General features: G+C 43.0%; 1 protein-coding gene across 2 annotated transcripts in view; it reads left to right on the top strand.

Annotated features, from left to right (window-relative positions):
* Nucleotides 1-15649, top strand: part of CDH8 (cadherin 8) — a 663994-nt gene that overhangs the window by 501970 nt on the left and 146375 nt on the right. For both annotated transcript variants that reach the window (XM_077454372.1, XM_077454381.1), the window contains exon 8: nucleotides 7106-7242. In XM_077454372.1, coding sequence (XP_077310498.1) covers nucleotides 7106-7242 — 137 coding nt within the window. The remainder of the gene's footprint in view (nucleotides 1-7105; nucleotides 7243-15649) is intronic.

A 15649-nucleotide genomic window follows, 5' to 3' on the forward strand; every position in this document is an offset into this window, starting at 1 on the left:
ATGGAGCCTTATAGAGCATCCCCAGAAGGAAGATTTCAACTTTTTCTGCAGTATGAGTTCAGTCTAAGCCCATTCTAAAAGCCATCCAAGATGAAAGGATAAGTTCACCTTTTTTTCTCCCCTGCTGCCGGCCCTTTAAGGGGTTTGCTATGCTGGGAGGTGGGGCTTATGGCCACGTGACTGCCATAATTGGCTGTCATGGTGGTCACATGATTGGAAAAGTCCTAAAAGCAAACAGCGATTGGGAACTTTCCGTGAGCCGCCCGTCAATGTGCAGGGGGAGTGCAGGGAGCATGCTCTCAGCACATCACTGTTGGCGCTATTGCACGCAAATATGTGGCCGCTTGGTGTCAAGGCTTGGCCGGCGAGAGGCTGCATATTTGTGTGCGCTCAGCACCAAGAGGTTACTTTTTTTTATAATAATCAATTATATAATAGCAAAAAGATGCACATCTTTGTGCAGGTAAAAACAATGTGCATTTATTTATTTTTTTATTGGATGGCTGGAAAGCATATCATCTGCAATCAGTGGGCGGGCAGAGCCCTGCATGACCAGAGTGCAACAGAGACCAGGGGAGAAAATCCCCGCCACCTGTTAAAATGGGGGGGGGGGGGGTGGATTTGGCACCGGGAACAGGTGTCTTTGGTTAATTTATTTTTAAAGGCAGGGTCCATCCAGAGAGATGTCACACTTTAAGTTTCCTTCCCAGAATTCACAGTTCCTTCCCAAGATTATGACCATTGGCTCCTTCGATAGCTCAGCTGGTAGAGTGGAGGACTGTAGAGGGGGAAAAAATTACCATTAAAGTGTCAAATGATCATATATTTCCCAAAAATGTAGCATATACCAAGAAATTGTGAATCCATCTATAACTTTACCTTTTGTATGGCCTTATTAAAAGTAACACAGGCTATGAAGTGACAGAAGTAAAGCCCCTGGGAGCTTTAGGATCTAGAGTTATTTAATTCACCACTACCATTGAAGTTGACATTTAAGCTATGTTAATAAATATCATTCAGCAACTTATGACATTTCAACCAGCATTCAGGTCCTATTACTCTGGCACCCCTGGTGGGGTAATTGAGGTGAATGCTGTGATGTTTAAATTGGTGCATTGTAACATAATGCCCCACCAATGTGGCAGCACATAATGAACCATTAAAAATAGGATAACCTTTTCTACCCAACATGTAAAAAGGGTTTAGCAGATACTAAACATATCTGTCAAGCACCCCTTTTCAAGTTTTGGGATGGAAACATAGGTCTCTTAGTTACTGAGGATTTTGAATACTAAACAATAGTTTAATAAAATCTGATATTTTAGTTTGAGTGACTGCCAATGGGTTGAATAACTTGGCAGATTTTTTTTATCTCACAGCACCTGAATTTCCAGGCCTATTTATTCTCATCATGAAGGGCCTCAGCATCACTTCAAGCTGAGATATGACCACAGGAACACCTGAGTAACATTAGAAGACAGTATTTATTTCAGCAGAACTCCAGGCAAAAACCTAAATAAAGCTAAAAGTCAACCTGTGGCCAAAGGTTGCGGATTCAATTATTTATATTTTCTTATCAAACGGTAATTGAGCTGTAAAACAAACCCTCAGATCTGCAGACACTGTGGAACAATCCATCCTCAACACATTTACAGCATGAGCACAGAAGTCATTCAAGTCATTCAACCAGTGGAAGCCTGCCCATTAGGGTTGCATGGGTGCGCCCCCCCCCATCTATGTGTTCGGTCCCCAAAAATAAACATGCAGGGTGCTAGAAGCAAACTATTTTTTTAAGCATGTGATTAGAGCCAGGGGCTCTAATAGGCTTCAAAAAAGGGTGGGCTCAGGGCACAGCCCATCCAGTTGTGTGACAATAGCGAAAGAATATTCGCTATTGTCACACTGATCCTCCTCCCAGCCATTCAGGAAGCAGGTCTTGAGACCCATCACATGATTGGCTGAAAGGACAAAACTATTGGATGTGGAGGAGACACACGGTGGAAGCCGCCAAAATGCAGAGGAGATGGGGACGCAATGGAAGCAGTCACCTGTAGGAGCGCTGCCAGCCCGTGACCTAAATGGGGTAATCCCCACGAGGGGGGATCGGGTGACCCGACCAACTTGGGGGGGTGGTTGTTTGCCGCCCCCCTAAAAAAAAAAAAAAAAAAAAAAAAACACAGCACCTGCCGCTGCATTCAACAGTCTTCCAGACTTTTAAATTTGTAATACTGTTTAGCCAGTCTTGTGATTTATACGTCTCTACTGCGGAGAGGAGAGCATCCTGTTCCCTTTTTCAGTTTTGCAGCTTCTTCTGTCACCTGGCTTTTAACACTCAGAATAGGCAGAAGATATAGATATACAGTATGTAAATATATATATATATATATATATATATATACATATATATATATATATATATATACTGTATATCTATCTATCTATATATATATATATATATATATATATATATATATATATATATATATATATATATATATACACATACATATATATATATATATATACAGTACATATATATTTTTGAAATTATTGTATCTAGAGTAAATGTTTCAAAGAAAGAAAGTTAATAGGACGTTCAAAATATTACATGCATTTCCAAATAAAAATTCACTCATCCGTCTCCTTAGAAATTCTTTCTTTTTTGTATTATTATTTTTATCCCGCAAGAACATAAAGCTATTGAATGATATAGTGGAATTCATTAAAGTATTAGTGCTCACCTTACAACGGTGAGTTTCCAGTTCAATGAATTGTGTCCTAGGTAGTTTTCAGCTAGTCCCATTGGTCTGCCTTGTTAAATCTACACCCGAGGCTGTTGGTGCCTTCTCAAGTGTCTTAATCAAGAAAAACTAGAGCACTGACCTGGTCCTCAAAAAGGTGTTTGATCTCACTTTGATTGTTGGCTGCACACAACTGAGAATGAAGGACATCTGTGAAGCCTGCTCAGTTACGAGCGGTATCTAGGCACAGATTAGTCTTACTGCTTGGTGTTCTCTACATTTTGCTTTTGTGTGGAAGTTTGTTAATGTTTATTGCTTGGGTACTGAAAATATTTTATTCATTTTATTATTGTAAAAGGTCATAGGTTAGTACAAATGTGTAACCAAAACATAGGTACATCCGCTATTTCAAGTATGTACTTACCCGTATATACTCGAGTATAGGCCGACCCGAATATAAGCCGAGGCCCCCAATTTACCCCCAAAAAAACTGGCAAACTTATTGACTCGTGTATAAGCCGAGGGTGAGACATGCCTGTCCATCCCTGTGTGTGTGTCCGTCCATCCCTGTGTGTCCGTCCATCCCTGTGTGTCCGTCCATCCCTGTGTGTCCGTCCATCCATCCCTGTGTGTGTGTGTGTCCATCCATCCATCCATCCCTGTGTGTGTGTGTCTCCATCCATCCATCCATCCATCCCTGTGTGTGTGTGTCTCCATCCATCCATCCCTGTGTGTGTGTGTCTCCATCCATCCATCCATCCCTGTGTGTGTGTCTCCATCCGTGTGTGTGTGTGTGTGTGTGTGTGTGTGTGTGTGTGTGTGTGTGTGTGTGTGTGTGTGTCCAGCCTACCTGTGTCCCGAGCCTTTGTCCCGAGCCTCCGTCCCGTGCCTCCGTCCCGTGCCTTGCCTCCTTGCCTCCGTCCCGTGCCTTGCCTCCGTCCCGTGTCGTGCCTTGCCTTGCCTCCGTCCCGTCCCGTCCCGTGCCGTGCCTTGCCTTGCCTCCGTCCCGTGCCCTCTTCGTCGGCGCCTCGGCGGCCATTGTAAAATTCAAAAGCCGCGCCTCCGCCTTCGCCTGTGATAGGCGGAACACTGAATTTCCCAGCAGCCTGTGTTCCGCCTATCACGGACATCGTATCATCCTCGTCCGTAGTACGAGGATGATACGATGTCCGTGATAGGCGGAACACAGGCTGCTGGGAAATTCAGTGTTCCGCCTATCACAGGCGAAGGCGGAGCCGGAGGCGCGGCCTTTGAATCCTAGAATGGCCGCTGTCTGTCTGCTCGACACGCTGATCGAGCGGGCAGACAGCGATGACTCGAGTATAAGCCGAGGGGGGCACTTTCAGCCTCAAAAAAGAGGCTGAAAATCTCGGCTTATACTCGAGTATATACGGTAATATGAGTTGAATGGTACATATAAGAAGAACATAGCAATACAATATAAGAACAATAAAGGTGCAATCTAGATATGTATATTTCCCATCAGGTTATATCATTTAAAAAACACAGATTTATTTTATAATGATATGCATTATTAGGCTATACAGGGTGATATTTAAGGAAGTGGTGTGTCCCAAGGGGACCTTTTCTTTTTTGAAAATGCGCATGGCGTCAAAGAATATGTGGTGGATATGCTCTGAGAGTTTTATTTCATCATTCTACTCAATACCCGGGACCAAGGGACTGTTGATGTGTGCCAATTAAAAGCTATCATCCAGTGGATTGAGTTAAAAAGTGTATGTATTAATGTAATATGCTGTATGGATACATTTGGTATAGGTGCAAACAATAAACACATCTTAGGGGTAAGGGGAATTTATTTCCCTATAATATGTTCAGTCTTAGCAGCTGCTTGTAGCCATGTGGGTTTCAACATTTTGCAGTTCCAGAATGTATGTAAGATGTTACCTTGATCTCGGCATCCTCTAAAACATGTAGGAGATACCGATGGATAAAATGTGTTTATTTTGTACGGGTTTAGGTACCATCTGTTGTGTAACGTGATGGCTGTTTCTCTCAATGAAATTGAATACATTTCAGTAGGTTTTGGATCATAGTGGTCCATTCTGGTAGGATTAAAGGTTGGTCTAAGTCAATTTCCCATTGAAGCATTGGTTTTGACTTTTCTGAAAGAGAGTATTTGTTTAAACAGCGGTAAATACGAGAGATCAGTCCCATATCTCTCGGTGAGGAGATGCAGAGTTGCTCAAATTGGAAATTAGGGGGATGTAATTATAGAGAAGAAGTATTTTTGGTCAGATTTTTCAATTTCAGTATGATGGTCTAATTCTGAAATTGGAATATTGTTTAGTTCACATAAATCTAAAAAAAAGGTTACATTTATTGTTGAGGATTTCAAGTTAGTGAGGTTATGTAGTTTCTATATATAGCAATAGCTGCTACTTGTAAAGACCAGGTAGAAGCGGGGATCTCCTATAAAGGATGCTGGGGGGGTGGAAGAAATTTAGTCAAATTTATCTTTATATCGGTGCCACAATTGATATGATTGAGCCACCACCATATTTGAGGGAAAGATCTCTCTGGATTGAATTGACTTGGACCATAAGATACCTTGAAGATGGAATGGTATAATTGACTGTTCTTCAAAATGTAACCAAGGCACTTGATTTAAAGGAGCAAACCATTCAGATAAGTGTGTAAATCTTGCAGCTAGATAACACCATAAGTTAGGAAGGCTTAAACCACCATTTGAATGAGATCTGTGCATAAGAGAGTAACCAAACTTTTTTTTTTTGAGCCATATAAATTTGCTAATTTCTCTTTGAAGGGAGTCTAAAGTACTTTTAGGAATCAGTATGGGTAAAGCTCTAAAATAAAATAGTCGTTTAGGTAAAATCACCATTTTGGTAGCTGTTATTCTCCCCAAAAAGGAGTGTTTTGATATTTGTGAATAGTGGTGGATAATTGGTTTGAAAAAGAGTTTTATAAGATGGGGTAAGGAGGATGGCCAAATATTTAAAAGATTGTGAGGTCCAGGAGAAAGAAAATCTCTCTTGCAAAGATACCGCTAACAATGGTGGAATATGTATAGGCATTGCAGTAGATTTCAATAAATTAAAGTGGTTGTAAACCCTTACAAACCACTTTGACCTACAGGTAAGCCTAGATTAAGGCTTACCTGTAGGTCCAAGAAATATCTCCTAAACCTATACGGTTTAGGAGATATTTGCCTGAAGACAGGCACCGCTGTCTACGGCGCATGCGCCGTAGACAGCAACGCGCAGGCGCACTGAGCGCGGCATTTCCAACAATGGATCTGCCGCGCGTGTCGGCTCCCGTGTGCATGCGCGGGAGTGACGTCATCGCGGCTCCGCCGAATGACAGCGGCGGAGCTGCAAGACGCCACCAGCAAGATGGATGCGGCGGACTACAGGGGACAGTGGTGACTTCGCTGGCTCCTGTGTCAGGTAAGTGACACATAATGGGCTACTATGCGATGCATAGTAGTCCATTATGCTTTGCCTTTGCAGGGAATGAAAGAGGAAGTAAACTCATTAGGGTTTACTTCCTCTTTAACCCCAAGGCCAGCAAGATCTTGGAATGTTTCTAACTCTTTGATAAGGTTTGGAAGAGATATTAAGGGGTCTGAAAGGAACAGCAAAACATCATCGGCGTATAGGCTCAGTTTGAAGTCTTTAAGGCCTTTAATATTAACATTATTCCGAATGGCATATGCGAGGAGTTCTATCGCCAGGGCAAAAAGGAGAGGGCAAAGGCGGGTACCCCTATCTAGTTCCTCTACCCAATGCAGGCTATTCAACTGAATGGGCTCCTTTGTCTGAGCAAATACAACCCAAGATAATTCCTCTTCTTCCAATGTGGCCCAGAAAGGTCAAAAGGTTGGACACCCCTGTTTTAGGGTTTTAAAATTCATTTAATCTTGGTGACCTCTCTGAACCTTTTCCTTTTTTTTTTTATTTAGTTGGACTCATATCCAAAATAATGAATCTCTGTAATCAGAATCCTTGGCATTAGATGCATGCACACTAAGAAGTTCTTCTGCATTATAATATGAATTAATCTAAATCTACAAATAAATCACGGCTTTAAATACAATACCATGGAGACATAAGTGTAATTTGTTTGCATGGCATGGTGCTGACTTGATATATTATATCACGATAAATGTCGGAGATTGCATATTTATAGCTTGATTAATAGTGGGTTTTAAACATGTCATCAGCTGAACTTGAAGTAAGATCATAATTTCCTTACTGAGTACATCTATTTATCACATTGCAGTTGATTTACTACTGAGTAACATATGGTACTACTGGGTAAATAGATTATGCTATTTTTGAAATTTTCATGTTACTGATGGAGAAAAAATATATATGTTACAGGTTTTCCATTGATCGTCATACGGATCTTGATCGGCAATTTAACATCAATGCAGATGACGGCAAGATAACACTGGCTACTGCACTCGATCGGGAGACAACCATGTGGCATAACATCACAGTGGTAGCTACAGAAACCAGTAAGTACACCAAATGTTTACAATTTTGAACTAGCTTGTTTGTATAAATACCAAACTTATTGAATTAAAAAGTTAATACCGCTTTCAATGATGCAGACGTTGTATCCAGACCAGAAGCTCCCGGGATCATAAGGGGCACAGGGGCGCCACCTCCCTACTTTGCATGTGGGGATGCATGCGGTGTGCCAGACTCATAGGTTTCTATGAGGTTTTTTTTCAAGCCACATGATTAGAGCCAGAGGCTCCAATTGGCTTGAAAAAGGTTGGGCTTGTGACATTAGCAAATCAATGTTCTCTATTGTCTTCCAGCTTCTCCTCCCAGCCAATCAGGACAGGAGGTAGATTGGGTTGGCCAGGAGAAGAAGCTGAGGAAGCCAAGGAGGGGTGAGTAGGGGGGGACCGTGGAGGGGTGAGTAGGGGGGGACCGTAGGGGGGTGTGTGCCGGGGACCATGGAGGGGTGAGTGTGGGGGGACCATGGAGGGGTGAGTGCAGGGGCACCGTGGAGGGGTGAGTGCAAGGGGACCGTGGAGGGGTGAGTAGGGGGGACCATGGAGGGGTGAGTGCGGGGGACCATGGAGGGGTTAGTGCGGGGGACCGTGGAGGGGTGAGTGTGGGGGCACCATGGAGGGGTGAGTGTGGGGGGACCGTGGAGGGGTGAATAGGGGGGGACCATGGAGGGGTGAGTGTGGGGGGACCATGGAGGGGTGAGTGCAGGGGCACCGTGGAGGGGTGAGTGCAAGGGGACCGTGGAGGGGTGAGTAGGGGGGACCATGGAGGGGTGAGTGTGGGGGACCAAGAAGGGGTTAGTGCGGGGGACCGTGGAGGGGTGAGAGTGGGGGCACCATGGAGGGGTGAGTGTGGGGGGACCGTCGAGGGGTGAATAGGGGGGGACCATGGAGGGGTGAGTGCAGGGGACCGTGGAGGGGTGAGTGTGGGGGCACCATGGAGGGGTGAGTGTGGGGGGACCGTGGAGGGGTGAATAGGGGGGGACCATGGAGGGATGAGTGCGGGGGACCGTGGAGGGGGGAGTGCAGGGGGACCATGGAGGGGCTGAGTGTGGGGGGGACCGTGGAGCGGTGAGTAAGGGGGACCATGAAGGGGTGAGTGTGGGTGGACCGCGGAGGGGCTGAGTGTGGAGGGACCGTGGAGGGGTGAGTAGGGGGGGACCATGGAGGGGTGAGTGTGGGGGCACCATGGAGGGGTGAGTGCGGGGGGACCATGGAGGGGTGAGTGCGGGGGACCATGGAGGGGGGAGTGCGGGGAACCGTGGAGGGGAGTTCAGGGGGACCATGGAGGGGCTGAGTGCGGGGGGACAGTGGAGGGGTGAGTAAGGGGGACCATGGAGGGGTGAGTAGTTGGGGACCGTGGAGGGGTAAGTAGGAGGGGACCGTGGGGGGGCGAGTACGGGGGGACCATGGGGGGCTGAGTGAGAAGGGATGGTGGGGGGCTGAGTGTGGGGGAATCATGGGGGCTAATTGCCAACCTGGGGAGGTTTGTTTGCCAACCCCTCAAAAACTTTAGCACCATCTGCCACTGATCCAGACCAGTCTAAACATGCCATTTTCAAGTTGTACATTGACCCCCCTAGGGCTTGGCTTCCCAAAACTTTTCTGATTACTTTTATGACCTGAGGTCATTGAAGCCTAGATGTCCATATGAACGTTTGCAGCATAGGTTTGACTATCCGCCATAAAAAAAATTAATTTTTCACCCCCTCAGTTGTCAAAAGGATTTTAATTGCTAGTGTGAGATCACCTCTCTGTCCACAACAGAACATAGATTGAGACTGTCTCGGCATGGGGTTTTGTGCAGTGGAACATTAAATCATAGATCGTTTTTACATCAAAGAGTGACTCCACTTTTGTTGAGAAAAAAAAAAACATTCCCCTCTGGGTGATCTATGTACATTGCAGGGATTTTAACAAACTTTGTTAATTATTCATTTTCTTAATCTGAAGATATAGCTGTTTTTTTTTTTTTTTTGTCTGTGTCTACGGGCAGAGTGAACCTGTATGGCAATGTTTTTTTTTTTTTTTTTTTTTTTATAATTATCAGTGAGCTGCTTCACCTGTAGGGCTCTAATGAAGAAATCAGCAAGGTCTGCTTCCCATTCACATTTTTGTTGCAGGGAATGGTGAAAATCAGATTTGTATCTTAGTGCTGACTTCTGGGAAAATCAGTGAGCCAATCACACAAGCAGGAAATTATATTTCTGGGGGGTTTTCATTACACCATCTGTGTACAGAACACCTCTAGGTAGCCATATTGCATTGCATTTTGCAGAAAATTACAGAGCTGCAGATTGAAAGGGAAAGGTTGTTTTTTTTGCAGATCTCGGTGAAAGGTATCTTTTTAGCACCTCTGCAGGAGATGTTTGGTGGTCATTGAGGATATGATCTGGAAAAAAAACTTCATAGAGGGTCTGTGACTTTGAACAGCCTTTTAAATACAGCAAAATGAGAAATTACATTGAAGTAGTAGGCCTTACAGTGTGCAGTATAATATTATATTTAGGGCAATGTGTATCAGTAGCATTTTCATTTCTATTCTTATACCAGGGGCCTCCAAACTTTCCAAGAAAAGGGCCAGTTTACTGTTCTTCAGGATTTGCAGGGGGGGGGGGGGGGGGGGCTGATTGTGGCCAGTGGGAGTAGAAAATGCCCCAGCATCAATGCCATAGCTCCCAACTGTCCCTGATTTTGAGGGACTGTTCCTGATTTGCAACAAAGTCCCTCTGCCCCTCTGTCCCTCTTTCCCTCTTTCCTTGTGGCCAATGAGAGTAGAAAATGCCCCAGCATCAATACCATAGCTTCCCCCTGTCTCTGATTTCAAGGGACTGTCCCTGATTTGCAACACAGTCCCTCTGTCCCTCTTTCTTCCCCATTTGTCCCTCATTTTGGGCTGACCTATATAGTTGTATATAAAATGCACTATTCATCCTTCAAAAAGTGTTTTCCAGTGCTAAACCTTTCATCCAATTTCTAAATTGCTGCATTTATAAATTTCAAAAGCCAATATAAAGGAATAGTAGTGGTAAAAAAAATCATAATCATTTATTTTTGTAGAATTCTCTTTTAAGTGGGTGTAACGGGGGGTGTCCTATGCCTACATACTTTTGCTAATAGGCATCCCTCATTCCCATCTCAAAAAGGTGGGAGGTATACAATGCCCCTTCATTGGTTTTAATGGAAGGAATAATGCCCCAATTATTGATATTAATGGAATGAATAATGCCCATTTATGGTGTCAGTTGGTGGAATAGTGCCCCCGAGGGCAAGACAAGGGCAAGCAAAGGGCCACATCTGGCCCCCGGGCCTCAGTTTGGAGACCACTGCTCTATACTATTTGGTGTTGTTTTTAGGCCACATGCACGCTGGATGTTTTTACAACTGCTGTTTTTGCCTTCAGATGTTATTTTCTGCACCCAATAAACTCCCCAGCATGTTATCCTATATGTTCATGCACACATAGGCTGTTATCAACAGTTTTTGACTGGGGCGTTTCTTGGCTCTTCAAAAACTCAGAACTAGTGAGTGAAAATTTCCCTATAACTTCCTGGCTCAACAGGAAGTTAGATAAAATCTCTAAAATGAGGGGGGATTCTCTGAGGGTTGTCACTTAACAGGAACAGGAGGTCCCATTAAAATGTTCCTCCACACCTTTTGTACTGATGACAACTGTAAAGTCCCATACACACGATCATATTTTCCGACGGGAAATGTTCAATGTCAGGCTGTTACCGGAAAATCCGTGTATGCTCCATCGGACAATTGTTGTCGGACTTTCTGGCAAGCAGGTTTGACTGTTGGCTAGCAGGTTTTCAAATTTTCCACCAACAAATGTGTGTTTTCATATTTTTCGAGCGTGTGTACACAAATCCGTCGGACAAAAGTCCAAAGTACAAACACGCATGCTCGGAAGCAAGGACAAGCCAGAAGCGGTCAGTCTTGAAAACTAGCGTTCGTATTGGAGAATTAACATTTGTGACAAAGCAAATTATGAAATCTCAAAATTCAGCGCACAATTCTCTTCTTCTTTAATGGGATAATAATATACAGACATATTGAATAGCTTATAGCAGGGTTATATGGTGAGAAGACCTTAAAGGTCCATTGTGATTCACTTTCAGCCGAATTGTCACATTCATTGGTCTACAGGGGGAGATCACCCTATGAGAAGAGCCTTGAAGCCTACTAGGTGTCTAGGGGGTGTCTCCTTGTTTCCGTGACACTTCTACTGTGAAAATATCAGGTGAAATAATAATAAACCATATAGAAACCATATAAACCAATAAACAGAAAAGAAAAGTAGGTTACGGGAAACCAATCTGGTAACAGTTGTCCATAATGCAGTATAATTTGGGGGTTCTGCTGCTGACTAGCAAAGGCGCCCTATGTGAGATCAGGGGGACCAAGACCTCCACTTCAACTCATATACAGACATGGTATCCATAATATTGTTGAACATTTTCTCCATGAGCTGTATGCCTGCCATATGTTTAAGAACCTGATTCCTTGGGACCCCTGGGGTTCACCAAAACAAAGCAATGGTCCAGTGGACCACACTAAAGAGCGAATGGGCTAGTTTTTGTTCAGCACGGGGAGGATCCAGGAATTTCTGCAAACAATAAGCACACTTAATGTGTCAGAGTTGTCAGTACACCTGTGATCTTTGCCACTTTGGAGGCTACTTTTTGCCATATGTCTCTCAGTGCTTTACAACTCCAAAAAATATGTAGGTATGTCCCTTTTTTGGGGCAACCTCTGAAGCAGTTTTTGGAAACAGTGGGGAAAATGTGTGTACCTTAGAAGGTGTATAGTACCATCTTGTATGTAATTTCACCACTGTTTCCTTTACCGCCACAGACTTTGTGCATTTATAGTGATCCTGTCAGACCGCTCAGGGGAAGATACCAGACCGGTGTCCTCCTCCCAAACGAGTATGGCTGTGTATTTTTCTGGAAGGGCGAGGCCGCCCAGGTAATCATACAATAGTGAGATTGCCCCCCTGTCTCTGGATGAGGGGCCACAGAGGTCTTCAAATGTAGTGACGTTGTTGGATACATTCCGGGAGTAGTGGAAGTTGAATTAATGGGATAATAATGAAGCTGCTTTGCTGGTGATACTGAGGGAGTTATTGCAAAAACGTTTTCAAGGCTTTTTTTTTTCTAGTGATATCAAAAATAATATTATTATACTTTTTTTTTATTTGGGCAAGTTAACACAACACCATTATCCCGTAGTTTTAAGATCAAATATACAACTATGTTGGTGTCCCTTGTTAATTTTACATTGCATTTTTTAAAATGTAACTGCCTACTTCCAAAATGTAATTTGAAGTAAGACACATAGCCAAGTATTATTCTCCACAATTTTTTTTACTGTGCATTAAAAAAAGAAAACAAATACAATTAGACATGCTATCTGCCAATAGAACTTAACCAAAAAGTGCATTCTATGCATCCAACAATATAGAAAATATACCAAATCAAATCATTATGCAACCCAAAAAAATAATGTCAAAGGCCAATATTAATTTTCACGCTTTTGTTTTCGCTCTTTTCAATTAGCGTTTTTCAGTTGCGCTTTTCATTTCATGCTTTTCTGTTTTTTCTGAACCACCGTTCGTCAACCAGCCATGTTGCCGGAATCAAAGGAGATAACGTGTTATTTAAATAACACGTTATCTCCTTTGATTCCAAAACATGGCTGGTTGACGAACGGTGGTTCAGAAAAACAGAAAAGCATGAAATGAAAACGTAATTGTAAAACGCTAAATGAAAAGAGCGAAAGCAAAAGCGCGAAAGTCCGATTGTGTGTACGAGACTTTACATTCTGGTTTTTCTATCACTTTCTGTCTTGGCGACTGTGGTCCCCTGGGTCCTCTGGACAAATAAATCTGTATCTATGTAGACACAGATAGCGATCAAAGCCTGATATTGGCTCCAACTCTTCCCTGCTCTATTAAAGGAAAAAAAAAAGGAAAAATTAATTGTAGACACACTGTTCATTGTATATTTTATGGGACAGCTGAACAGCTGAACATAATATGTGTGTTCTCACTTTGTAAAACTGCCCAACTTTGCCAAAACATATGGATGATGGTTGAGTTAAATTCCTTTACTGTCGGCATGCTGTTGTTGAAGGTGAAACAAGAAGAGTTAATTAAGCTCCAAATCACGTTCTACCATATTATTTTAATTGGCACCAAAAGAAAACATCCTGCATACATATATGATCATTTAAAAAATGTCTGCCAAGCTGTTTGTTTATACATTTTCCTTTACTTTTCAATTAGAAGGTGTCCAATTAAAACCATAATTATGGAGGATCATGTAGCTACAAATAGTCTACATTTCATTCTGTAAAGGTGGAAGATGTTATTCATGTCAGATTTTTAACGAAAAACAACATTCTGCATTTGTGTGTTTACACTTTTGTATTGTATTTACAGTGTCCCATGCATTTGCTTTTCATCGAAAATTAACACAAGCTGGTGATTCCTTCAATTCTGTAATTCAACTTAAAAAAAAATCAATACAATCCAATTATGTAAAGGAATATTGAAGTCATTAGGAGAGTCACCTCTGGCGATGGTCGGATAAATTAGCCCATGTTTGTATGCGTACTTATAAAGAACAGCTGCTTTTTCATTGATTTTGTCACCTGTTATGATCAAAACAATATTTATAACTGGAGTTTGAAATTAAAGTATTAGCAAACCCAATCACACAAATCCAATCACGTTTTAACATGTTAATTCATTTCCAATCTCTGTAGATCAGCAGCTTTGATTAAAACAATAATTGGTGATCCTGCCATGATGGTCCACATTAAAGCAAAGTTCCACCCACATTTCTCACTCCTCACCATGCAGTACTAATGTGCATCCTTAAAATGAATTGGCAGATTTTTTTTGTTTTCTGTTCACTTACCTGATTTATGCCTATATCTAATTTCACTACCCCCTTTAGCGCTCGCGGCGCCGTACATCATTTCCGGTTTTGCATTGACTCCTGGGAGATCTTGGCCAGCTTGGCATGTCACTGCTCTCGTAACATTTAACATTGGCATCTATGGAAATTCTTGATCAGCTTGGCATGGCACTGCTCCCGTAACATTCAGCATTGGCGTTTATGGAAATTCTTGATTAGCTTGGCATGGCACTGCTCCTGTAACATTTAACATTGGCGTCTATGAAAAATCTTTGTCAGCTTGTCATGGCAAGCTGACCAAGATTGCGCCGCACTGCACATGCGTGATATTGGCAGGTGCATGCTGGGTAGAAGGACACTGTGGCTTCAGATGCCCACACTGGAGATGGCCACGCTGGGCAGGATATTCACAAAGTAAGAAAACAATGCTGCAAAAATAGAAAACTGGGCATAGTTTACAGGCTTTGTTATATTGCACTAGGCATGAGTATTCTAGGTCAGTCATATATGGGTCGAATTCCAAATAAATTTTCTTTAGAAAATATGAAATTTTGTGCCTAATGGTGCGAAATTCTAAGAAAATTTTTAGTTCCAGTTTTTGTAAGAATTTTTTATTTTTTGGAATTCGACCCAAATATGGTTGCTTAACCGCTTACTGACCAGCCACCGCAGTAATACTGCGGCAGGTTGGCTCGATTGCGCGAATCGCCGTAGATGTACATTGGGCTTGTACACAACGTTCTGTGTGCTGCCCAGAGGCGGGAGCCAATCAGCGGGCCCAGCAGACTCGATGTCTGCCCGCCGCCCGTGATCGTTCCCCCACAGAGACAGAACAGGGATCTGCCTGTGTAAACAAGGAAGATCTCCGTTCTGACAGGGGATCACACAGAGATCTTTTCTTTCTGCTATGCAGGAAGATGGATCTGTGTGTTGTCTCAAGCAGCTCATCCCCCCATACAGTTAGCAAACACACCGAGGGAACACGGTTAACCCTTTGATCACTCTGATGTTAACCCCTTCCCTGCCAGTGTCATTAGTATACTTTTTAGCATGGATCACTGTAATAATGTCACTAGTCCCAAAAAAAGTGTCAAAATCTGTCTGCCGCAATGTCGCAGTCTGGCTAAAAATCGCTGACTCTCAGCCATTACTAGTAAAAGAAAAAAGAAATAGTACCGGATTTACCGGCATATACGGCGACCCGGCATATAAGGCGACCCCCTACTTTTCGATTTAAAACTTCAATTTAAAACTTTGGTTTTGTGCTGTACTCACTGTATAAGACGACACCCTTGTGCGGTAATACCGTATGTTCAGAAACGAAGTTGGCGCCGGGTAACATGCTGTCTCACAGTAAACATACAGTATACCACCCTGAGCCAATCACGGCGAGCTATGCATTCTATTATTGAATACAATGCCTGCTCAAATTGGCAGAGGCTGTTACATCATCAGCCCACTCCTCTGACTCT

The sequence above is a fragment of the Lithobates pipiens genome, unplaced genomic scaffold (assembly GCF_037356315.1).
Source record: "Lithobates pipiens isolate NorthernLeopardFrog02 unplaced genomic scaffold, aLitPip1_a1.2 Scaffold_10, whole genome shotgun sequence".
Lineage (NCBI taxonomy): Eukaryota > Metazoa > Chordata > Amphibia > Anura > Ranidae > Lithobates > Lithobates pipiens.